This window comes from Gopherus evgoodei, unplaced genomic scaffold (genome assembly GCF_007399415.2).
Source record: "Gopherus evgoodei ecotype Sinaloan lineage unplaced genomic scaffold, rGopEvg1_v1.p scaffold_58_arrow_ctg1, whole genome shotgun sequence".
Classification (NCBI taxonomy): domain Eukaryota; kingdom Metazoa; phylum Chordata; order Testudines; family Testudinidae; genus Gopherus; species Gopherus evgoodei.
In genome coordinates this window covers 595604-620723 of record NW_022060079.1, presented here as the reverse complement: position 1 = coordinate 620723, position 25120 = coordinate 595604, and the positions used below count along the sequence as shown (strand labels likewise).

At 54.9% G+C, this 25120-nt stretch overlaps 1 protein-coding gene across 2 annotated transcripts; it reads right to left on the bottom strand.

Annotated features, from left to right (window-relative positions):
• Positions 1-10597: 10597 nt before the first annotated feature.
• LOC115643404 (class I histocompatibility antigen, F10 alpha chain-like) lies at positions 10598-19636 on the bottom strand. 2 transcript variants are annotated; one of them, XM_030547408.1, is made up of 7 exons: positions 19478-19636; positions 17164-17424; positions 15141-15416; positions 14443-14721; positions 13871-13987; positions 11790-11822; positions 10598-11419 (listed from the first exon to the last, which is right to left on the bottom strand). In XM_030547408.1, the coding sequence occupies exons 1-7, from the start codon at positions 19536-19538 to the stop codon at positions 11346-11348; spliced, it is 1101 nt and encodes a 366-aa protein (XP_030403268.1). In that variant the 5' UTR covers positions 19539-19636; the 3' UTR covers positions 10598-11345. The 2 variants fall into 2 exon arrangements, with proteins under 2 accessions (XP_030403268.1, XP_030403269.1); XM_030547409.1 differs by lacking the exon at positions 19478-19636 and adding an exon at positions 19370-19400.
• Positions 19637-25120: the final 5484 nt, after the last annotated feature.

Here is a 25120-nt window from a genome sequence, read left to right as displayed (position 1 = left end):
GGTTTGGGGAGCAGGCCAGTCTCTGATCACCTCCACCTTGGCTGGTTCCGGCTTCAGGCAGCCGCTCCCCACCCGATGGCCCAGGTAAGATACTTCAGCCATCCCCACCTTGCACTTCTCAGCCTTTACTGTTAACCCAGCCTTTCGGAGTCTTTCTAGGACTTGTTTAACCTGGGACATGTGGTCCTCCCAGGTCTGGCTGAAGACGCAGATGTCGTCAATATACGCCACGGCAAAACTCTCCATCCCCCTCAGTAGCTGATCCACCAGGCGCTGGAAGGTGGCCGGTGCTCCCTTGGGGCCGAAGGGCAGGGTCAGAAACTCATAGAGCCCCAGAGGGGTGATAAAGGCCAATTTCAGCCTGGAATCTGCGTCCAGCGGCACTTGCCAGTAGCCTTTGGTAAGATCCATAGTGGTGAGGTACCGAGCACCTCCCAGCTTGTCTAGGAGCTCGTCAGGCCTGGGCATAGGGTAGGCATCAGATACGGTGATGGCATTGAGCTTTCGATAGTCCACACAGAACCGGATCGACCCATCCTTCTTGGGGACTAGCACCACTGGCGAGGCCCAAGGGCTGGAAGACAGCTGGATCACCCCCAAAGCCAGCATGTCCCTGACCTCTCTTTCAAGATCCTGGGCAGTTTTCCCAGTGACCCAAAAAGGGGAGCATCTTTGTCCCATGGAATAGATCCACTAAGGGGTCATCTCCCTGCCCCTCCCAATGTCCACACACGGCCAACACCACATTCCCCCTGTCATAGTATGGTTTCATCATGTTCACATGGTACACCCGACGGTGATGTGCCCGGTTTGACAGCTCCACCACATAGTTTACCTCATTCAGTTGCTTGATCACCTTGAAGGGCCCTTCCCAGGCGGCCTGGAGTTTGTTTCTCCTCACGGGGATGAGAACCATCACCTGATCTCCGGTGGCGAAGGCACGGGCTCGTGCTGTGCGGTCATACCAGACCTTCTGCCTCCTCTGGGCTCGGGCCAGATTCTCCCTGGCCAGGCCCATGAGCTCGGCCAGTCTTTCCCGGAAGGTCAGGACATACTCCACCACTGACTCTCCCTCGGGAGCGGCCTTCCCCTCCCATTCGTCCCTCATCAGGTCTAGGGGCCCCCTCACCCGCCTTCCATACAACAGTTCGAAAGGTGAAAACCCGGTAGATTCCTGGGGCACCTCCCTGTACGCAAACAGCAGGTGAGGTAAGTACTTGTCCCAATCCTGCGGGTGCTGGTTCATAAATGTTTTTAGCATCATCTTCAGCGTCCCGTTGAACCTTTCTACCAGCCCGTTGGACTGGGGGTGATACGCTGAGGCCCAGTTGTGCTGGACCCCACATTTCTGCCATAAGGACCGGAGCAGGGCCGACATGAAGTTGGACCCCTGGTCCGTTAAGACCTCCTTGGGGAACCCCACCCGGCTGAAAATTGTCAGCAGCGCATCTGCCGCTGTGTCTGCTTCGATAGAGGACAAGGCCACCGCCTCGGGGTAGCGAGTGGCAAAATCCACCACCACCAGGATGTATTTCTTCCCTGACCGGGTCGTCTTGCTGAGGGGTCCCACTATGTCCATGGCCACCTTCTGGAAAGGTTCTTCTATGATGGGTAAAGGCCTCAAAGCCACTTTCCCCTTGTCCCGGGCCTTCCCCACCCTCTGGCAGGGGTCACAGGATTGGCAGTACTGTCGGACATGGGGAAAGACCCCAGGCCAGTAAAAGTTCTGTAGCAGCCTCTGCCTGGTGCGCCGGATTCCCTGGTGCCCTGCGAGAGGGATGTCATGGGCCAGGTACAGCAGCTTGTGACGAAACTTCTGGGGGACCACCAGCTGCCTCCTGATCCCCCATGACTCTACTTCCCCTGGGGGAGCCCATTCTCGGTACAGGAACCCCTTCTCCCACAGGAACCTCTCCTTGCAACCTCTCCTCATGGTCTGTACCGCACTAAGGTCAGCCCGGTCCCTGTGCTTCCGCAAGGAGGGATCTTTCTGCAACTTGGCCTGGAACTCAGCAGCTGGGACAGGGATGGGGACCGGCTCTCTCTTGCTGGCTGGGTCTGAGGCCGCAGCCTCTCTGCACCGTACCCCTGGGCGTTCCCCGTTCCCTGAGTTAGGGTCCTGCACCTCGGGTCGAGTACCTTCCCCATTGTCGGGGAGCAGTGCCATTTGCCGACTCTGACTACGAGTCACGACCAGGGCACTCTGGGTGTTACTAGGCCAGTCCTCAAGGTCCCCTCCCATTAACACGTCAGTGGGCAAATATTGGTGTACCCCCACATCCTTGGGGCCCTCCTTGGGCCCCCATTTCAGGTGTACCCTTGCCACGGGTACCTTGAATGGGGTCCCGCCCACGCCCATCAGGGTCAGGTAGGTGTCGGGCACCATCCGATCTGAGGCCACCACCTCGGGCCGGGCCAGCGTCACCTCTGCGCCCGTGTCCCAGTACCCAGTGACCTTCCTCCCATCCACTTCCAGGGAAACAATGCACTCTTTCCGGAGGGGCAGCCCCGCGCCCACTCGGTAAACCAAAACCCGGAACCTGGAGCATCCACAGGTGGTATGTTGCCAACCCCCCTTTCCTGGGAATGTAGCCCCTCCTCCGATTGGGTTTTTACCCAGTCCACCCTCTGCGGGTTGGGTCTGCTTGGTCTGTCCCTGAGCTTGGGGCACTGGGCCCTTATGTGACCTCGTTGGCCACAGCGATAGCAGCCCATATCTCGTGGGTCCCCTTGAGTGGGTCGGAGGGACCTGCCGCTGGATGTTCCCCTTTTGGGGGGGTTCTCCATGGGCCCCCTTTGGGAGGTCCCATGATGACTCTCTCTCTGCGCTGAGGCAGGCCTGCTCCTTGGAGACTCCTCCCTGCCATCCCCTGCCCGACTGTCCACAAATTGGTCGGCCAGCTGGCCTGCGTGCTGTGGGTTCTCCGGCTTCTGGTCCATCAACCACAGCCTCAGGTCGGACGGGCACTGCTCGTACAGGTGTTCCAGTATGAATAGGTCAAGCAGGTCCTCTTTAGTTTGGGCCCCAGCTGTCCACTTGCGGGCATACCCCTGCGCCCGGTTGACCAGTTGTAGGTATGTGACCTCACGGGTTTTACGCTGGCTCCGGAACTTTTTCCGGTACATCTCAGGAGTCAGCCCAAACTCGCGGAGCAGGGCCTGTTTGAACAGTTCGTAGTCCCCTGCCTCCGCCCCTTTCAGTCGGCTGTACACCTCCAGAGCTGTGGAGTCCAGTAAGGGGGTGAGAACTGCGATCCTGTCTGCAGGGTCAACCCTGTGCAGCTCGCAGGCATTCTCAAAGGCCGTCAGGAAGGTATCTATGTCCTCCCCCTCCTTACGCCGGGGCAGCAAGTGCTTATCAAAGCTCTTTGTAGGCTTGGGTCCCCCCTCACTCACCGCAGCCGGGGCCTCACTGCTCCTCAGCCGGGCCAGGTCCAGCTCATGTTTACGCTGTTTCTCCTTCTCCTCCCGCTCATGTTTACGCTGGTTCTCCTTTTCCTCCCACTCACGCTGGCGCTGGTTCTCCTCATGTTCACGCTGTTTCGCCTTCTCCTCCAGCTCTTTCCTCTTTAACTCGAGCTCCTCCCGTCTCAGCTCCCTTTCATATTCCAGCCGCCTCCGCTCCACGGATGCTGAGCGTCGCCGGGAGGATCCCCTGCTGGGGGATGAGCTTCGCCTGGGCGGATCCCCTGCTGGCCAGGGGTGTCACGGTGCCCTCGGTATACACTGGGCTCCTCCCCGCCCTTCCCCTAGGCCTAGGAAGGGGGGGTCTCGGGAAGCCCTCGTCCGCCGGCTGACCGCTCCCAGCGGGGACAGACACTGGTGCCTGAGCTGCATCTGCTCGGCTGCTTCCCTCAGAGACAGGGCTCCGTTCATTCATGCGGTCTCCCTCCTCCAGCTGGGCAATCAGCTGGTCCTTGGTGAGTCTCCCCGGGCGCAGCCCCCTCTGCTTGCATAGCTCCAGCACGTCGCACTTGCGCCGCTTGGCATACATCTTCCTGCTGGCCATTCACAGGCCGGGGTGCTCGCCGCTCCCCACGGTTTCCAGGGGGACCCCTAGTGCACCAGCCCTTCGTGAGGTCACCACCTCTCTGCCAGGGTCGAGCTGAAGACTCCTCCGCCCCTGGGACCGCTCGCTGCAATCCCCCGGGGGACCCTGTTACTGCAAAGTCCTTCTCACTGGGCACACACTCCCAGGGGTTAACCACCCCTTCGTTTTACTGCTCCCCAGTCACTTACTGCAGGAAGCGCCGTCCACGGGGTGCAGTATGTCCCACCGCTGCCACCAGTTGTCACGGAGTGTGGGGAGTCCGGCCCTGCACCCCTCTTCCTGGGACCCACAGTGACTCTTGGCCAGCCAGTAAAACAAAAGGTTTATTGGACAACAGGAACACCGGTTACAGCAGAGCTTGCAGGCACAGTCAGGACCCCTCCACCGAGTCCCTCTGGGCTTTCAGGGTGCTTGGATCCTAGCTAGGATCCCTTGAATTCTGCCCACACAGCCCCAAACCCAAACTCAAACTGCTTCCCTCCTGCCACTCCCTTCCTTTGTTCCCCTTCCCGGGCAAAGGTGTTGACCTTTCCCCTCCCTTACCCAGCTCAGGTTACAGGCCCTGGCATCGTCCATCCCCAAAGTCCTCCCCTGCTCTCCCACTCCCCACACAGACAGTCCCTACTGCATCACAGTAAGAAATCAGCTAGTCAGCAAGAAAGTTTTGTAGTAAACAACTGGGATATAAAAGGAAGAAACTGCTTGTTTTAGGGGTGCAGGATCTGAGATTGTTATTTCTCCCTGGCACCTTATTTGAGCTCAAATAAATTTGGTTGTTTGCTTCTCCACCCTGGTGTGTTTATTGGCGCTTAAGCACTCTAGGCAACGAACCACTGTTGCTTGCCTCTGGCACTGCTGTGTCTGCAACAGCCTGACCAATACGTGGTGTTAGCTAACCACCCTAACCCTAACCCTAACCCTAACCCTTTCCCAAAAAAGACACCCAGAGGAAAGCAGTACGTACTGACTTTAGTGAACTTTGCTACCCGATGGCCAGAAGCAGTAGCTCTAGGCAACACCAGGGCTAACACTGTGTGCCTGGCCCTAACAGACATCTTTGCCAGGGTAGGTTGGCCCTCTGACATCCTTACAGATTCAGGGTCTAATTTCCTGGCAGGGACCATGGAAAAACTGTGGGAAACTCATGGGGTGAATCACTTGGTTGCCACCCCGTACCACCATCAAACCAATGGCCTGGTGGAAAGGTTCAATGGAACTTTGGGGGCCATGATACGAAAATTCATCAACGAATTCTCCAATAATTGGGACCTAGTGTTGCAGCAGTTGCTGTTTGCCTACAGGGCTGTACCACATCCCAGTTTAGGGTTTTCACCATTTGAACTTGTGTATGGTCACGAGGTTAAGGGGCCATTACAGTTGGTGAAGTAGCAATGGGAGGGGTTTACGCCTTCTCCAGGAACTAACATTCTGGACTTTGTAAGCAACTTACAAAGCACCCTCCGACACTCTTTAGCCCTTGCTAGAGAGAACCTAAAGGAGGCTCAAGAAGAGCAAAAGGCCTGGTATGACAGACATGCCAGAGAACGTTCCTTCAAGGTAGGAGACCAGGTTATGGTCTTGAAGGTGCAACAGGCCCATAAAATGGAAGCATCATGGGAAGGGCCATTCATGGTCCAAGAGCGCCTGGGAACTGTGAATTACCTCATAGCATTTCCCAATTCCTCACTAAAACCTAGAGTTTACCATGTTAATTCTCTCAAGCCTTTTTATTCCAGAGACTTACAGGTTTGTCAGTTTACAGTCCAGGGAGATGATGCTGAGTGGCCTGACGGTGTCTACTACGACGGGAAAAAAGACGGTGGCGTGAAAGAGGTGAACCTCTCAACCACTCTGGAACGTCTGCAGCGGCAACAAATCAAGGAGCTGTGCACTAGCTTCGCCCCATTGTTCTCAGCCACTCCAGGACAGACTGAATGGGCATACCACTCCATTGATACAGGTAATGCTCACCCAATCAGAACCCCACCCTACCGGGTGTCTCCTCATGCCCAAGCTGCTATAGAACGGGAGATCCAGAACATGCTACAGATGGGTATAATCCGCTCATCTACCAGTGCATGGGCATCTCCAGTGGTTCTGGTACCCAAACCAGATGGGGAAATACGCTTTTGCGTGGACTACCGTAAGCTAAATGCGGTAACTCGTCCGGACAACTATCCAATGCCACGCACCGATGAGCTATTGGAGAAGTTGGGACGTGCCCAGTTCATCTCTACAATAGACTTAACCAAGGGGTACTGGCAAGTACCGCTAGATGAACCTGCCAAGGAGAGGTCAGCATTCGTCACCCATGCGGGGGTGTATGAATTCAATGTCCTTCCTTTCGGCCTTCGAAATGCACCCGCCACCTTCCAGAGGCTGGTAGATGGTCTATTAGCTGGACTGGGAGAATTTGCAGTTGCCTACCTCGATGATGTGGCCATTTTTTCAGACTCCTGGCCCGAACACCTACTACACCTGGAAAAGGTCTTTGAGCGCATCAGGCAGGCTGGACTAACTGTTAAGGCCAAAAAGTGTCAAATAGGCCAAAACAGAGTGACTTACCTGGGGCACCAGGTGGGTCGAGGAACCATAAACCCCCTACAGGCCAAGGTGGATGCTATCCAAAAGTGGCCTGTCCCAAGGTCAAAGAAACAGGTCCAATCCTTCTTAGGCTTGGCCGGATACTACAGGCGATTTGTACCACACTACAGCCAAATCGCTGCCCCATTGACCGACCTGACCAAAAAGACCCAGCCGAATGCCGTTAAGTGGACTGATGAGTGTCAAAAGGCCTTTACCCAGCTTAAGGCGATGCTCATGTCTGACCCTGTGCTCAGGGCCCCGGACTTTGACAAGCCATTCCTAGTAACCACAGATGCATCTGAGCGTGGTATAGGAGCAGTGCTCATGCAGGAAGGAACAGATCACAACTTCCATCCTGTCGTGTTTCTCAGCAAGAAACTGTCTGAGAGGGAAAGTCACTGGTCAGTCAGTGAAAAGGAATGCTATGCCATTGTGTACGCCCTAGAAAAGCTACGCCCATATGTTTGGGGACGGCGGTTCCAACTACAAACTGACCATGCTGCACTAAAGTGGCTTCATACTGCCAAGGGGAACAACAAGAAACTTCTTCGCTGGAGTTTAGCTCTCCAAGATTTTGATTTTGAAATTCAACACATCACAGGAGCTTCTAACAAAGTAGCTGATGCACTCTCCCGTGAGAGTTTCCCAGAATCCAGTAGTTAAAAAGTGTTCTTAAAATGTAAAAGTCTGTCAGTTCTATACTTAGTAGTATATGTAAAGGTGCATGTGTTGTATTAATCTGTTTATTTTCAAGTTCTAGAAGGAAATCGCCGCCAGTGAGCTTCCCCACTGTCTGCAATTTGGGGGGCGTGTCATAAACAGATAGCTAAGGGTTAATATCTCTTTCACCTGAAACACCTGACCAGAGAACCAATCAGGAAACCGGATTTTTTCAACTTTGGGTGGAGGGAATTGTGTGTCTGGGGGTCTTTTGTTTTCTGTCTGCCTGCTTTCTCTGAGCTTTGGAGAAGTAGTTCTACTTTCTAGTCTTCTGTTTCTAAGTGTAAGGACAAAGAGATCAGATAGTAAGTTATATGGTTTCTTTTCTTTGGTATTTGCATGAATATAAGTGCTGGAGTGCTTTGATGTGTATTCTTTTTGAATAAGGCTGTTTATTCAATATTCTTTTAAGAAATTGCCCTGTATTGTGTTATCTTAATACAGAGAGACTATTTGTATTTTTTCTTTCTTTTTTATATAAAGCTTTCTTTTAAGACCTGTTGGAGTTTTTCTTTACTTCAGGGAAATTGAGTCTGTACTCACCAGGGAATTGGTGGGAGGAAGAAATCAAGGGGAGATCTGTGTGTTGGATTGCTAGCCTGACTTTGCATTCCTGTGTTCAGGATTGGGAACAGAGAGGGGGAGTCTCTCTGTGTAGTTTCACAGAGCTTGTGTCTGTGTATCTCTCCAGGAGCACCTGGAGGGGGGAAGGGAAAAAGGATTATTTCCCTTGGTTGTGAGACTCAAGGGATTTGGGTCTTGGGGTCCCCAGGGAAGGTTTTTCAGAGGGACCAGAGTGCCCCAAAACACTCTAATTTTTTGGGTGGTGGCAGCAGGTACCAGGTCCAAGCTGGTAACTAAGCTTGGAGGTTTTCATGCTAACCCCCATATTTTGGACGCTAAGGTCCAAATCTGGGACTAAGGTTATGATAGCCCGACACAGCAGGGGGGCTCGTACCCAGCCCACACTTCTCAAAAGGGCCCCTGGCTTTGGGTGACACCGCAACCTTCCCGGGGCGCATGAACCAGAGCCAGCCCTAAGATCCCTGGGGCTCTGCACGGCCCCCCTTCCACCTCACTGCCTCCTCCAGATACCAGGGGACACGGTGCAGCTGGGCCCTGGGTCCCTGGCTTCAGCCCCTCTCGTACTCACCCCCAGCAGCCGCTGCCCCCAGGAGGCACCAACAGACCCCCAGGGCGACAGCCAGGCCCATGGTTCCTGCCCTGGGGCGGGGTCTCACCTCTGGCCACGGGGAAGGAGCGGGAGAACCAGCTGGCAGAACTTCGCCCATTGTGGACTTTGCTCACTGCACGCCCAGGCAATGCCAGGACTGAGACCTGACCGGAGCAGGTAGCAGCCGTGTGCCAGGTGCGGCTCCCTGCAGGGTGTAACGTGCTGTGTGCACAGTTAATCCTGACACCTGACCGACCAGCGTCCCCGTGTGCCCTATGCACAGGGCTCAGTCACAAACCAGCAGCCACCTGCTTCCTTGCTCCAGGACGACGATGGGAGCAGACAGCGTCGATGAGCGCTGACCCGGCGCTCTGCACAAGGCCATAGATCCCCCGGTGCAGGGAGAGTCCCCGCACCAGACATGCTGTGGGACAAAGTCCTGATTTCCTCATGCTGAAACCCCAGCCAGACATCCTCACTCCCACCTGGTCACGGGGAATCCTCCAATCAGGGCCAGTGGCTGTCGCAGCTGGAAGAGTGGAGGTCACTGATTGGCTGGAGACCTGATCACCATCTGTGAGTGGGTTCTGTAACCCCAGACAGAGGAGGCCCCTTATGCCCAGGCTGGGGGTGGCTTTGTTAGCAACACTGGACAGACCCCTATGGGCCCATCCAGCCCAGGATCCAGATCAGACCAATGGGCGCATCTAGCCTGGTACCTTGGCACCTGTCCTTGCAGAAAAACACCATGCTTTCCTGTCTAGAGAACTCTGCAGCCATAAACATGGTGCCCAGAGTTCTGAAACAATTCCACTTCATTAAGGTAAATTATAGGATTCTAAAAAATGATACAGTATAATAGATTATCCCGTGGAACTCCCTGCCACATGTTATAAAAGGCAAGAGCTAAGAAGGATACCAAACAAGTCAGAACATTTCTATCTAATGCTGCAGCATCTGAGCACCTCACAATCCTTTTATCTTCATGCCCCCTTGGCAACAGTCCAGGCTATTATCCTGATGGGGAAACTGAGGTCCAGAGACTAGGGTCACCCAGGAAGTGTGTGGCAGCACCAGGTCTCCCAGGCTAGCACCCTAACCCCTGGAAGACCTGAGGGATACTCAGAACAACTAGCTGTACACTGGGATTCAAAGAGATATAAATCCCCTACCTCAGGGCACAGGCCAGTGACTGAGGGGCTGGAGGTGTGAGGGGCACAGACTGATTCAGGGGGGACTGGTCAGCCTTTGGCTTGACTGGCTGGTATCCACCACCCCGGACCTCCAACGCTCTGATTCCACGTTGTTGAGGGAAATAAATGATTATCGCACGGGTCAACTTTCCCTTAACAGCCGGCAGCTGCCAAGTCACTGGGGGATGCTGGGGCAGTTCTAGGGATCAGCCCTCGGTGGGGCTCAGAGTCTCCTCCGGAGCCCTGACGTCTGGGGAACAAACAGCCGAGCCGCCCATGTTCCATGGTCTGTGTTTTATTAGCTCAATAGCCGAGCAAAAGCATCAAACAAAATATGTACAAATGGAAGAATATGAAATCATTAAGTTACTTACTGTGCTCAGGCAGGTTCACTAAACCATCCCACGTACATTAACAGCCCACGCTAAGGACTACGTAGCACTGGGAAGGCGGCGGATCTGGGTCGCTAGCAGCCCCACAGGCACCGCCCATCCCCAAGGCCAAACCGGACGTCTCGGTTCCAGCCCATGAGCTGAAAGAGGGAGGGTCCGATCGCTCCCTGGTGACGTGAACATCAGCAGCAGAGCTGTCGGTGCCATTAAGGTGCCTGCCCGGATTATGGCTGATTCGGTAACAGCCGATCCCTTCCCCACGTCACACAGAGTCACAAACTTTAACAACCTATGAACTTCTTTCACTAAAATGTCTAGTCCTGTGAACCTCCTCCTAAAAATCAATATTTACATGGATTTTCCCCCTTACTCAGCATAAATTATAAAAGCATTGATCTTGGACATAAAAAAATTGTTTTTATGACATGCTTATTACACACTATTTATTATTTCAGTATTTTTATTACATTATGAAAATGGCAACACTCTTCCAAGATCTCACTTCTGTAGCTTGTATCACTTTTGATTAAGCCTGTTATAAGACAAGGCTCCTATCAGAGGTGCCAATAGAAAAAAGGGGTGTGGGGGCAAAGCCCCCATGCACTCCTGGCCCTGGGGGGGCACTGCCAGAGGCTGTTTGGCTGTTTGGCCTGGGGGCTGGTGTGAAGGTCGATGGCTTTGCAGGCCAGCTAGCCGTGACTCGCTCCTAGGTGTCGAGCCCCACACTGCTGGACATTACCCCTCGGTGGCCAGCTGGGGGTGAATGAGGCACAGGTGTGGTGCCATGGCACGGCCAGAGGCCAGCAGCCAGTGCAGGCCAGGCCAGCCTGAGAAGTGATGGCCAAACCTCAGGCTCCCGTGGCCAATCAGAACGGGGTAGCCCATAATTGCCCGCTGTGGGGCTCCCTCGCCCCCTTCTTTGCCTGGTCATCGGGCTCTGTGCTGGTTCCTGCTGCTGGACAAGGGGACCTGCCCGTCCCTGATGCAGGCAGTGCGGCCCCCGCAGAGACGAGACACTGGAGCGAGTCGGCCCTTTGGGGAGAAGTTGAGGAAAAGTCCTGGCTGCAGAAGCAGAGACGCAAACACTGCAATAGCAGAGCCTGAGGCCCAACACCCCCAGGAGGAAATTGCTCTAACGACCAAGTGGGAATCTCCCCTGGGGCAAAGGGGAGTCAGAGGACAGAGATCGCCAAACCAGTGGGGACAGCAGCAGGGCAGGGTCACTGCCCCTAGCTCCAGGGTCCCATGCCCTGGGGGTCTGTTCCTGATGAAGAGCTGGAGGCAGAATCTTCCCCGCTCTTTGCTGTGGAGAGAGGAAAATCGTTCAGAAGTGGTGTAAGCTGTGGGGATCCCAGCTAGGGAAGGGGGATGAGAATTCAGCTCTGGGGTTTCCCCACACTGCACCCCACTAACTCCTCTCTGTGAAGTGACCTGCCCCAGGCTGGGAATGCACATGGGGTTTGAAGCCCAAACGCAGCACATGACTCTGGTTGTACCGGCCCCCGACAGACACTCAGAAGCTCCCGGACGGCTGGTCTGGCCGGCAACGGGCTGTTGGATGACGCCTGTGACTCACGCAGACCAGCCCCATCAGTGCCCACATCCCTTCTCCCCTCATGCGGACCCCCTCACACCCATAATGCACTGGGGCACCGCACCCTGCATTTACTCACTGGCTGCTGGAGCGTAGCCAGGTTTCCTGGGGCCTGAAACACAAGCAGAGAATGAGGGTCAGTGCACGGGAGCAGGGTAACCCCTTGTGACAGGGCACTCCATATGATTTTATGGAAATATGCTAATGAGTGTGAATATAATGTAACTGGAATATGCTCCATGCAAAAGGTCTCTTGTAAGGGATCGTTACAAAGCTTTTAATCTACAGAGTGTGATCATCCTGTTTGTATGAATGTACCACTCTTGTATCTGAAAGTAGAAATCTGAAATATAACTCTGAGGGCCAATTGTAATTATGCAAAGTGTGGGCCATTAATGGTGCTTTGGAATCTTGATGACTCCCATTAACCAGGACAATTGTCTGCAGATGGGTGTGTTTTACCTGTAAGTCTTCCTGTGTACGTGTGTGCTGGCAAGTGGGCAATGAAGTCTTGCAGTGACATGTGATCATGTCACCAGAACTGGAATCCATATTTAACCTGGTGTCTTTCCATTGAGAAGGAGGGGGTGGGAACCCAGAGAGGGTGTCATGGAGTCACCGGGCGATGCTCTGGAACTGCTCCCCACCAAGCCAGGCAGGACTTTGGGGAGCCTCCTCTCCCTTGGAGCAGACTTGTTCAGGGCAAGACGTGACTCAGCCAGCCAGTAACACAGAGGTTTATTCGATGACAGGAACAGGGTCTAAAACAGAGCTTGTAGGTACAGCGAACCGGACCCCTTGGCCGGGTCCATTCTGGGGGCAGTGAGCCAGATCCCCACTTCATTCCTCATCCCCAGCCAGCTCCCGACTAACTACCCCCCCCAGCCCCTCCTCTCTGCTCAGCCCCTTTCCCGGGCCAGGAGGTCACCTGATCCCTTTGTCTCCAACACCTTCAGCTGGCACCTTTGCAGGGGGGGGGGCCCAGGCCATCAGTTGCTAGGAGACAGAGTGTCAGGCATTTAGGTGCGCTGGCCCTTTGCTCTGCTAGATATTTAAGAACGGCCGAGGGGACACTGAGGCACCAACACAGTATTCAGAGAAAACATTATGAACATTCCTAGTTCGTCACAGAGGGACAAAAGGATTCTTGCCTGGTGCCAAAGATAGATAAAGGGATGGAAGAGAGCAAAGGGGAGAGAGAAGCCATCATGAAGAATCCCCTAGCTACCACCTGAGCTGGAACTACAGCTGTACCAGGGGAAAGAATTGTGCCCAGGCCTGAACGTGTCCAGTCTGAGGAAAAAACTTACTGCAGCATCTCTGAGGGTGAGATTATCTGTGTTCAGTTTGATTAGACATAGATTTCTGCATTTTATTTTATTTTATTTTGCTTGGTGACTTACTTTGTTCTGTCCGTTACTACTTGGAACCTCTTAAATCCTACTTTCTGTATGTAATAAAATCACTTTTTACTTGTTAATTAACCCAGAGTAAGTATTAATACCTGGGGGGGGGGTGGCAAACAGCTGTGCATCTCTCTCGATCCGTGTTAAAGAGGGCGAACAATTTACAAGTTTACCCTTTAGAAGCTTTCTACAGGGTAAAACGGATTGATTTGGGTTTAGACCCCATTGGGAGTTGGGCATCTGAGTGTTAAAGACAGGAACCCTTCTGCTAGCTGCTTTCAGGTTAAGCCTGCAGCTTTGGGGCAAGTAATATAGACCCTGGGTCCGTGTTGGAGCAGATGGGAGCGCCTGGCTCAGCAAGACGGTGCTGTATTTGGGAGCTGGCAGGGAAGGCAGGGGCAGAAGTAGTCATGGCACATCCGGTGGCAGCTCCCAAGGGAGTTTCTGTGATCCAACCCATCATACCCCTCACCCCCGTGACCCCGACCCTGTGTCCCCTCTGACACAGGGATACTCATGACCCCAATTACACCTCACCCAGGTCAGTCTGACCCCAGCCCCCCCCCAGAGCAGGGCACACAGCGCCAGCAACAACAGAGCCCACTCTGCCCCCAACTGGGCCAGGCTACGGTGATCGGCCCTGCCCCACCTCTCCTTGGGGGGGCAGTGGGAGGAGACATTCCCCTTGGGCTGGCTGGGCTGCCCCACTCCCCAGACCTCCCCACATCCCGGCTCCGAGGGGACCAGCTCTCACCTGCTGATTTTCTCCTCCACAGGATGACGCCGGCCCCTACGGCTCCAGCCAGAACCAGCACGGCCAGGACGATGGCGGCCAGGACTCCGGGGGACAGGGGACCCATCTTCCCAGGGGCTGTGGGATGGAGAAGGGCCCAGGTCACCGAGGGGAGCAGCCGCTGGGGCATTCTCCTGGGGCGGCCACAGGCCTTTGCCTTGAACATCTCCCCGAGGACGTCTGCAGAGACCTGGCCCCTGAGGAGGGGAAAGGCTGAGCCGGGAGGGGGACGGGGATGGGGCCAGAGGGCGGGTGCTCTGCTGGGCACTGCCAGGCACACACACCACACAGCAACCAGGACCTTCCCTCGTAACGATGTCAGCCTGTGGAACTCACTGCCACTGGATGCCACCACGGCCTGAAACTTAATGAGATTCACTGAGGGATCGGGCATTTCCGTGGGTCACATGAATACCCAGAGCTAGTAGAGTTTACACGGACAGTGCGCAGGGACATTGACCTTCCTGTGGCCCAGCCTAACCCCATCTCTGTAATTCCCATGAGGCTGTGCCCTGCCATTCACCCCCCCTTACCCCAGACGAGCGTGGGCTCCCCCAGGCTGCTGTGCTCCACCCGGCAGGCGTAGCGGTGCCCGTCCTCCTGTTGCAGGGAGATCTCCAGGGACGACTGCGTGTAGTAGGTGCTGTCGGCGTTGGGCAGGATCCCGCTGGAGTCCTTCTCCGCCAGGATGTCTTCTCCGTCCCGCACCCAGGAGACGTGGATGGGACGCGGATAAAAGCCCCTGGCGTGGCAGGAGTGGATGACAGAGCCGTCGGGGGCGTCTCTGCGGGAAACCGAGATCTTGGGGGGCACTGAGGGGACAGACAGTGTGTGAGCCACATGCCAGGGACTGGGACAATGTAACAGGCAGAAGATAAAAACCCACAGTGTTGAGGACTCAAATGTGTGTGAGACCTGGTCTGCACCAGTTGACACTGATTTGTAAATGGAGCTAGTTAATTTGGTGTAAATCCCCTCTGTAAACTCATCTGAGCTGCTCTAATCCTCGCTCTAACTGATATAGCTGAACTGGGTAGTTACCAGCACAGGCCTGCACTCGGATCTCCAGCAGGCCAGCGGCAGATGTGGGGCTGGAATTCAGGTTCCCTGAGTCCCAGCCCCGTGCACTATCCACTAGGCCACACCGCCCTTTCTGGACATACCCACCTCCCACTGGTGTCCCTGTGTCCTATCACCCATGCCCCACGACAGCTCCCCGCTGCTCACTCACCCTGCTGCTCCAGCACCGCCCTCCCCCGCTGCACCAGGCTCCGCAGGGTCCCCAGGCACTCGGACTGCAGGAACTGCTGGACATACTGAGTGTAGCTCTTCCCCGTCTCCCAGCTCTGCTTCGGCGCGAAGGCCGGCTGCACAGCTGCCACCCATGTCCTCGTCTGGGCATCAAAGCTGATGAAGTCCCTTCCATCGTAGGCGTACTGGTACCTCAGGTCGCGGGGGGCCTGGCCGCTCAGCGCACAGCCCACGTGAACCTGCTCGGTGTGAACCCCTGCGGAGGAGAGAGAGAGAGCTCAGACCCTGCACTGAGAGCTGGGAAATGTGTCTGCAGGCGGGTGGGGTCAGAGGACACTTGGCCGGACGGTGACACCAGCCCTTTACCGTCTCTGACTGTGCCTGGCCTCATGCTGAGCTAGCGAACAATCCCAGAGGATGCTGTGCGCCTGGCCTCATGCTGAGCTAGCGAACAATCCCAGAGGATGCTGAGAAGCAGAAGGGGTCAGAGCAGACCCACAGGAAGGATTGAGGGGTTAGAGTCCTGCCAGACTGTTACTGAGCTCCTGGCTTTTCTCCAGCAGTGAACACGAGAGTTGCCGTACTTGGCATGACCAAGGTCTGACAGTGGCCAATACCAGAGATTAGGGGGAGCGTACAGAACAGGGCAATTGTGGCAGCTGGAGGTTTAGGGTTGCCCCAGGCATGGGGGTGTGTCCCTGATCATCCTGGCTAATAGCCGTTGATGGAACCATCCTCCAGGAGCTTATGTAGTTCTTTGTTGAACCCAGTTATACTTTTGGTCTTCACAACATCCCCCGGCAATGAATTCCACAGGGTAACTGTGCGTTGTGTGAAGAAATACTTTCTCATGTTTGTATTAGACCTACTGTCTATTCATTTCATCAGGGGACCCCTGGTTTTTTATTGGGTGAAAGGGTAAAGACCACTTCTCTATTCACTTTCTCCACACCAGTCATGATTTTATAGACCTCTGTCATATCCCCCCTTAGCTGTCTCTTTTCTAAGCTCAACACCCCGCATCTTTCTAGTCTCTCCTCAAATGGAAGCTGTTCCATACCCGTGATCATCTTTGTTACCCTTTTCTGAGCCTTTTCCAGTTCTACTCTGCCCTTTTGGAGAAGGGGTGACCAGACCTGCAGGCAGTATTCAAGGTGTGGGATGCCATGGATTTATATAGAGGGTTAATGATATTTTCTGTCTTATTTTCTATCCCTTTCCTAATGACTCCCGACATTCTAGTAGCCCTGGGAAAGGCTGTTTCCACAGAATTGTTATTTTTGTGAAAAGATTTCAATTTGGCCAGAAAACATGGATTTTCTGTTGGGGAAATTGAAAGGGAAGATCCTGGGGCTGCCCAGCTCCCTGCCTAGGATTCTCCCGAGATGGAATTTCTGAAAAATTTCCTTCCCACGGAAACCTCCCATTTCCGACTTCCCTTCTGATCAGGAATGAAAACACCTCTGGGAATGTGAAATTTTCTGTGGGAAGAAAACTCCATTTTCCAGCCACCTTTGGTTCAGGCAGCACCTGGCACAGCGAGGCCCCGATCTCAAAAATGATCTACTGGAATTAGGAGAGGCTCAGAAAAGGGCAACACAAATGATTAAGGGTATGAAGCAGCTTCCATATGGAGAGAGATTAGTAAGACTGGGCCTTTTCCGCTTGGTAAAGAGACGACTAAGGGGGGGATATGACAGACGTCTATGAAATCATGATTGGTGTGGAGAAGGTAAAGAAGGGATCACCAAGTGGAAATAATAGGCAGCAGGTTTAAAACAAAGAAAAGGAAGTAAGCTGGGAATGGGCTATAGGGAATGGATCACTTGATGATTCCCTGCTCTGTTCGTTCCCTCTGGGGCACCTGGCACTGGCCACTGTCAGCAGGCAGGACACTTGGCTAGATGGACCCTTCGTCTGACCCAGTGTGGCCGTTCCTATGTTGTTATGACCTCCGGTAGGAGTGATTCTGAGCGGGCAGCTCTCTGGTGTCTGACACTCACCGCCCGTCTGGTTGTGCAGCTGCATCCACCACCTGGTCTCGACTTTTGAGCCCTTCTCGTGCCTCAAGAACTCCTGGGTCTTTTCCTGGAGATACTCAGCGCCCACGGCCTGCTCTGCCCACGTCTGGGTGGGTCTGACCTCTCGCGTGTCACTGCTGTAGTACGCGATCTGAACGTCATCCAGCTTGGAGATCATGAAGTAGTGATGAGTCCCATCTTCCTGGGTGACGGCTGTGACTAGCACGGCCAGGCTGTGGCGCCCTAAAACAACAGGAGCGAGGTTGAGTTAACCACTGACTTCTTCCTTTGCTCAGGGGACACCAGGGTCACCCAGTGGGGCCCAGCAGAGACCTCCCAGCCCCAGCCCCAGCCCCGTCCCCCTGCTGTCAGCCTCACCCTGGGCGAGGGACAAGCTGGGATCGGTCAGTGACTCACACTGCCCAGAGCCGAGGGAATCAGGAAAGACGATCTCTCAGCCTGCACCTCTGAAAGCTGGCGGCTTGTCTGGGGGGGACAGACAATGGTGGGAGGTAGGAGGTGCATTCCCAGCCTGGGGCAGGTCACTTCCACCTTGTGCCCTCCCCCATCCCCGAGCCCCCGCCCTGAGGTGCCCCCCCGTGGCAGCTCCCCCCACCACGGCAGCTCCCCATCCCTCAACCTCCACTCTAAGGCCTCCCCCCAGCTCACCCCTACTCCACACATGAGCACCCCGAGCACGCCATCGCTGCTTGACTTCTCCTGCCTCCCAGGCTTGCGGTGCCAATCAGCTTAGGGGCTGCAAGCCTGGGAGGTGGGAGAAGTGAAGGGGCCACAGCGTGCTTGGGGAGGAGGTGGGGCAGGGGTGAGCTGGGGCAGGGAGCTCCCCTGCATGCTGCCCCCCCCTTACTTGCTGCAGGCAGCTGGGGCCCTCCCCGTGCCCCCCTGCCCCAGCTCCCTCTGCCTAAATGCCAGAGGCGACCAGGGAGGCCGAATATCCGACCGCTGTGGTTGCTGCTCAAGAAAATGGCGCCCCCCAAATCCCAGCACCCTAGGCGACCGCCTAGGTCGCCTAAATGGTTGCACCGGCCCTGCTCCTGGAAACGAAAGTTACTTTCTTTTGTTTCCACTTCAGATGAGCCTGGTGCAGCCAGCCCGGTTACTGCACAGCGGTGCCAGAGCCGGGGTACCAGGGGTAACTGGAGCTCACCCCCTTCTCATTGGGGACATGGAGTTTCGCTGAGGTTAGGTGACCCCCTGCTGTATTTACCCCGACACCACTGCCCACGAGGGTCGCTGGGCTGGTCTCCCTCTGCTCCCTAGGGGTGGGGGGCAGTTCCTGGGCTGGCATGTGGGGATTTCTGGCGGAGCCCCCAAAGCAGGAGGGGGGGGGCCACGGCTCAGGCCCATGGAGGAGACAGAGCCGAGGGGTTGGACGGTTGTAGATTTCAAGGTCAGAAGCAGGGCCGGCTCCAGGCCACAGCGCGCCAAGCGCTTGCTTGGGGCGGCATGCCGCGGGGGGCGCTCTGCCGGTTGCCGGGAGGGCGGCAAGCGGCTCTGGAGGGTTCGCTGGTCCTGCGGCTCCGGTGCAGCATCCACAGTCACGCCTGCGGCAGGTCCACCAGAGCGCGGGACCAGCGGACCCTCCGCAGAAACGCCTGCGGGAGGTCCACCGGAACCGGGGGACCGGCGAGCGGCAGAGCACCCCCATGGCGTGCCGCCGTGCTTGGGGTGGTGAAATAGCTAGAGCCGGCCCTGGCCAGAAGGGACATTCACTATCCGGACTAGGGCAGCGCCCAGGAGCCTCCATCGTGGCCCAGGACCGGGCTGCGCGGGTGCTGTACAAACCCAGAACAACCCAAGGAGCTCACACCCCCTCTGCGCCACTGTGCGGCCACCCTGGGGTGCCCCCCACCCCGCCCCCAGCTGGTAACTAGCCGGTTTAGTGCCGGGGGCCAGCAAGCACCTTTGTGCCCCCCCCCCGGGTTTTTGTCATATTTCCACCCCTGCAGCTTTGTGCCCTGGGCGGCTGCCCCCCTCGCCCCGCCCTGCTTACAGCCTCAAGCCTGGGGTGTGAACTGCCCCAGTCGCCCCCCCCATTACGGGTAATCGGCACTAACCCGTCTGTCTGTCGGTGCTGCCTTCGGAGCCGGGGGGCGGACAGCGGCGGGGTGGGAATCCCGGGGATCCCAGTTTGCTCAGCCCCCCCCCCCCCCCGAGAACCTCTTACCCCCGGAAGGTCGCATCCCGCAGTTTGCCCCCCACGCGTGTCCCAGGGACCTGCCCGGCCTGTTCCGGTGACACCCCGGCCGGGGCACCCAGCCCCCCCCGTACTCACCGCCCGCCGCGGCCGGAGCCAGGAGCGCCCCGCAGAGCGCCAGGAGCAGCCCCCAGGCCATGGGGCGGGGGGGGGGCAATAGGCGCCTGTGTGAGACAAAGCCCCGAATATCCGGACGTGGGGTCACCCCCCCCCGTGTCCCTTGCACTGACTAGCACCAGCGCTGCACTAGCACCGTCATAGCACTTTCACTTTCCAGTCTCTCGGCTGCCTGCGGCCGTCCAATCAGGACGCAGGCCGAGGCTGTTCGTCATCGGTATCCGGGCAGACCGGGCTGAGCAGGTCAAACATCCCCTGGCTGCGGGCCCGCGGGGATGCCCCAGCCTGGCCTGGGCCCGGGGTGCGAAGGGCTGAGTGGGGCGGGGGGTGCAGGGCCTGGGGGAGCCCGGGGGGCTGGACCCGCTCTGGGGCAGGGCCCAAAGGGGCCAGGAGCGAATCCCGGCTGGGAAGGAGAAGGAGGTTTTGGACCCTCCGAGGGGCGGGGCTGGAACAGCCCCCACAGGATTTGGGGAGGCACAAACCATCCTTTCATTCCCAGAGCGACTGGCCCCCGGGACTGTCTGGCAGCCCATGGGGTGGTGGGTCCAGGCTCTGGGGCTCATGTCCCAGTTACAGCTCATGCTCCTAACGCTCATGCTTCAGGGCCTCAGCCAGCCACCCAGGGGTCAGGAAGGGACTCCCCCCCTCAACAAAATAATGTGTTGTGGGGTTTGTTTGTGTTTTATCTCCTCCCTCTGCAGTGGCAGGGCCGGCCCCAGCTGCAGATGGCATGGGGGGTGGGGGCTGCTGAGGGGGCACCCAGCATTACCTCACTCGTGCTGTAATTAAAAAAATAAAAAATTAAAAACCCAGGGCCCCTCTGGAGCAACACAAGGGGTGAGGTGCACAAAGAAGCAATGTTAAAAACACTGAGCCTTAAGACAGCTCTGTGTAATCAAACTGTCACTTTAATTCGGATGCATAAAACCTGTATAAGCACAAAATAACCCAGTTACACCTTATGTCAAAATTAATATGGCTAAAATAATGTTATAAAAGTTAAACTATGGAAGGAAGGTGCATATCCCAGGACACATGCAGTGTATATTGGAGAGGGGGTAAAAGAAATGCAAACAAAACATGGTACTTAATTAAAATCCTATGAGGGCTCCAAAAGAAGCCACACTAGGCTGGGTTTTCTTTTTCAGATCTTGCTGTGTTTTAAAAGCAGGAGTTGAAAGTGAAAAGGGATCAGAACTCGCAGGGGCAGCTCTAGACATTTCGCCGCCCCAAGCAGAGCGGCACACCTGTGGGAGGTCCACCGGAGCTGCCTGCCGCTCTCCCGGCGACCAGCAAAGCGACCCCCACAGCATGCTGCCCCAAACACGCACTTGCAATGCTGGGGCCTGGAGCTGCCCCTGAGAACTCGGGTGGAAGTTGATTGTGGCCCTTTTAAGACAGAGTCCCTGAGCTGCTGATGGCCTTGGGTCCAAAAGCATCTGTGTCAATGCAAATTACCTGATAAAAAACAAAACAGCCCATAAATGGCAGCATAAAGGAACTGCAGATAAAGGACAGACCTGGTCAGCAAACAAACTACCCAAAACTAAAAGGCTCAAATTCTGATCCTCCACAAAAAGATAAACCTAAAAAAAAAAATCCAGTAAAAGTTTTGTTAAATCCACTATTAGCAAAAATAAAAATTGGTATAAATTAAATTCAGCTAAATGTGTCTAAATTGGAACCTAAATGTTCACCCAACTCCCTTCCTATTATAACGGCCTACATAAAAACACATCAACACCCCAATGGCTCAGCTAAACAAATTACCTCATTTTGTTTAGCTCAGCCATTGGGGTGTTGATGTGTTTTAGACACTATATTAAAAAATGTTTTTAAAACACAAATTATAAATACTATAAACCTAAAGGTAATTAAAAATAAGTTAAGTTCCTTGTCACAACCGCAAAATAGTCTCATTCACAAGCAGGCAGATACTACTATAAACTGGGTACAAATCAGTCTAAAAAGCAAAAAGCAACATGGAACAGACTCATAGACTTTAAGGCCTGATCAATACGTGGTGGTAGCTAACCACCATCTCCTGGCTGCTGTATAAACCACAAAGTTAAAGAATAAAACTGCCTGGGCCAGAGGCTGTACTGAGCTACAAATTCTTAGTTTAGCATCACTCGAACACGAAATATTTGGGGTAATACCTGAGAATGTTCGGGTATTAACGCATCTTTTAAAACAACAAAAAGGTCCTTGTTCAATACCTACAAACATAAACGAATCAATATCTTCCCAGCATAATTAAGCCTAATTTGTTATTAGGTAAAATTATTGTTAAAATTGCTCACCAACAGTATAAACACAAAACTATTAAAATTGAGCCCGCTCCCAAAATTGACCATGGGATCCTATTGGCTACCCCGGGTTATGGGCCAGTGGGCTGGAAAAGAGGAGAAATTATTGGACACCCGAGGGTGTACGGCGTGGAGCCCTCAGAAATGGGTGCACTTGTCCCTACACAAAACCATGTAGCAAAAATACCTCATTGGGAACATGTGTGTGGGACAAATTAGAAAATGCAACGCGTTTTGTACGACGGACAATGTGTATGTGTTACATCCTGGGATAATGCAAGTGTCAGCCACCCCCCAGTGGATGAATGTAGATGCAATGCCAATGTGTTATATACTAGCAATCACACGTACCATTCACCAAAAATTAAAAAAGCACAGAGCATTGTAGCCGCTACTCTGGTTAATTTCTCTGTTACCCTTGGCCTGCATTGGCACAATCTAACTAATCACTTATTGTCAAAAACCAAGGTGACTCCGTTTTTACAACAAACACCAAAAAATATAAAAAAGTGTCATTCAAACATGATGTGCAAATGGAGACTTGCTAAAAATTGCTCGGTTTAAAACACAACGGACAGCCTATCACGGGGACGACGTTTTTACAGGCTGGTCCCCGACCTCTAAGAGCAGATTGCCTATTAGGTTTCACCCATTGCTAGTCGTGTTAATAGGGTCCTGTGTTTGCTTGCTAGGAAAGTGTTGTATGTGCTGTTTGACAAAAGGAATGATTGTTAAATTACAACCACAAGCTCAAATGGCCTCTCGGTGTATTGTTCTGAAACAGTCATATAAAATATGACCCAGTCAAGAATTGTTCTTGAGGGATCAAAAGGGGGACATGTAGTTTTAGGATTTTATGTTTGTATAATTTACAATAAAAATTAATACTGTAGCATGTATTAAATGTATTGGTGTAGGATTTAACCATAGCCTGCCAGCCACCCTTTCTGAAGAGCAGGAAGGAATGGCCGAATGGGCCATTGGTAGAGAGGCATCAGTCGCAATCTGTGTCTGGGCTGATTGTTTTTCTCTCGCGCTGCAACTTGATGTTCCTGTTCAAAATGCTCTGTGTAAATTAATCCTGTGTTGTGTATAAATAAAAAATATGTGGATTAAAAAATAAGTGTAAAAGCCATCACCAAACCACACGTTCTAAACAAACCCCAAACAAACACAAAGGCGCCAAAAAATTACAACACGCCGCTATTAAAATGTCAAAAAAAAGCAAATTCACAACTCTAAAAATAAAACAGGCACCTATCACCGGGGACAAACAGCTATAATCAAAGCCAGCCTGGGGCAACTCCCGAAAAAAACTTAATAACAAAATTAAAAATTAAAAAAAAAACAATTTAAGAAAACGAGCACTTGTCAAAGGACAATTCAGCACGACAGTGCAGAACTCGCTGGTCCCAGTGAAGGAAAATCACTATATAACCAGGAGGCCTTGCCATGAAACTGTGGGTTCATCCTGCCAAGACTTCCTCAGAGCATCGTGTCTCGATCGACGGGACCCGACTCCTCCCTACCCACAATCAACCCAGCTGGGCACTAGATTGATCCAGACTGGACTGGTCCCTGTAACATCGACTGGCAGGACAGAGAGAGAGAGTGTGTGTGTGTGGTGCCTGAGCTGCAGGGTCTCTCCCAAATACACCCCGTCTCGTTATGAGCTGCCAACGCACCAGCAGCTCTTTGGGGGGGTTTGCAGAAACCAGACCAGGCCCCTGCCCCAGACACACCCAGGGGGCCCTAGGGAGCGATGTCCAGAGGCCGGGGAGACAGACAGAGCAGAGTCCCATGTAACACAACACTCAGCGCTCGTGTGATTGTTCAGCCACAGCCCCGGCTTGTCACCTGCTTGGAGGTTTTCTCGTAGTGCAGCAGCAAATCCCAGGTCTTTTCCTGGCAATACGCCTGGCCCCAGCCTCCGCCATCCAGGCCCCGGCGGGCAGGTTCTCAGAGCTGGCGGGAAAAGGCCACAAACCATCCATGGTGGGGGAAGCGCAGGTGTAAGGAGGGTGTTGTCAATGGCAGGTGTCATGCCAGAAACTGCTCAAGTGAGGGCAGGGGGAAGGGCAGTGGCTTCAGCAGATGTTACTGAGCATGCTCAGTGCCCCCTGCACAGCACACTCCCACAGGGAGCAGTTTCTCACACTACCCCAGAAGGTCCCCCAAGCCCCCGGGTCTCTCCCTGCCCCCACCCCAGCCAATTGCACCAGGCTGGTCGCTAGCCAGGGCCACTGCTGGCCAGGCCGGTTGCCCCTGTCTGGAACCCACTGCTGGAGTCAGGGTGCAGCCACTGCTGGGGGGGCAGAAGGGACTGGCCCAGGGAGAGGAGAGATGTGGGGGGACTCAGGGCTGGGCTCCCCCAGTGCACTACCCCAGCCCCACACTGCTCTGCTCAGGGGAACCCCAACACCCTGCTATGGCACACAGGATGTGTCTCCCTGGGGTGTGGGGCTCTGGCTCAGCATGGGGGGGTCCCTCAGATTCCAGGGAAGGATGGCGGCTCACAAGGGGCTGGGGTGGAGGGAGCAGGGACCCCACCCCCAGGTTGCCCCTTGCATCTCCCCCACACCCTGTCACTCACTCCAGGCACCTCCTGCCCCCAGCAGCCCCGTGTCCCTCGCGCTGTGGCTGAGCCTTGGCAGGGGTCAGGGGGCCAGCTCCACCAGGGCTAGGAGGCCATCATAGGCAGATCCCAAGGGGTCTAGCTGGCCCAGTATTCCCTCTCCCTCATCAACCCCATCCTGCCTGCATCAGACCCATAGCCCCATCCAGACCATCAGACACCCCTGCCCCCAGCTCTGGGGGAGGGGAGTGGGGGCTGGTGGGTTAGAATGTGGGGGGGAGCTGGGAGCCAGGACTCCTGGGTTCTGTCCCTGGCTCTGGGAGGGAAGTGGGGGCTGGTGGGTTAGAGCAGGGGGGGCTGGGAGCCAGGACTCCTGGGTTCTCTCACCGGCTCTGGGAGGGGAGTGGGATGCAGGGGGTTAGCTCTGGAGCAGCAGGGATGGAGGGGGCAGGGGGCCGGTGGGCAGCTAAGCCCCTTGGTCAGAACTCATGCAGCATCCTCCTTCCCCACGGGGGGGCAGCACTGGGGCAGGGATAACTACATATTTCCCACACTGCTTCCGGGCACTAACTGCGGCTTTACCATGAGTCCCAGAGCCGCGTGGGCTGGGACAGCAGAGCAGAGACCTGCTGTAATGACCGAGGCTGCTCAGTGCCAGAGCCCCTCGAGCCCTGGGGTGCAGCAACGCCCACGGCACCACGACCAGCCCCAGGGGTCCCA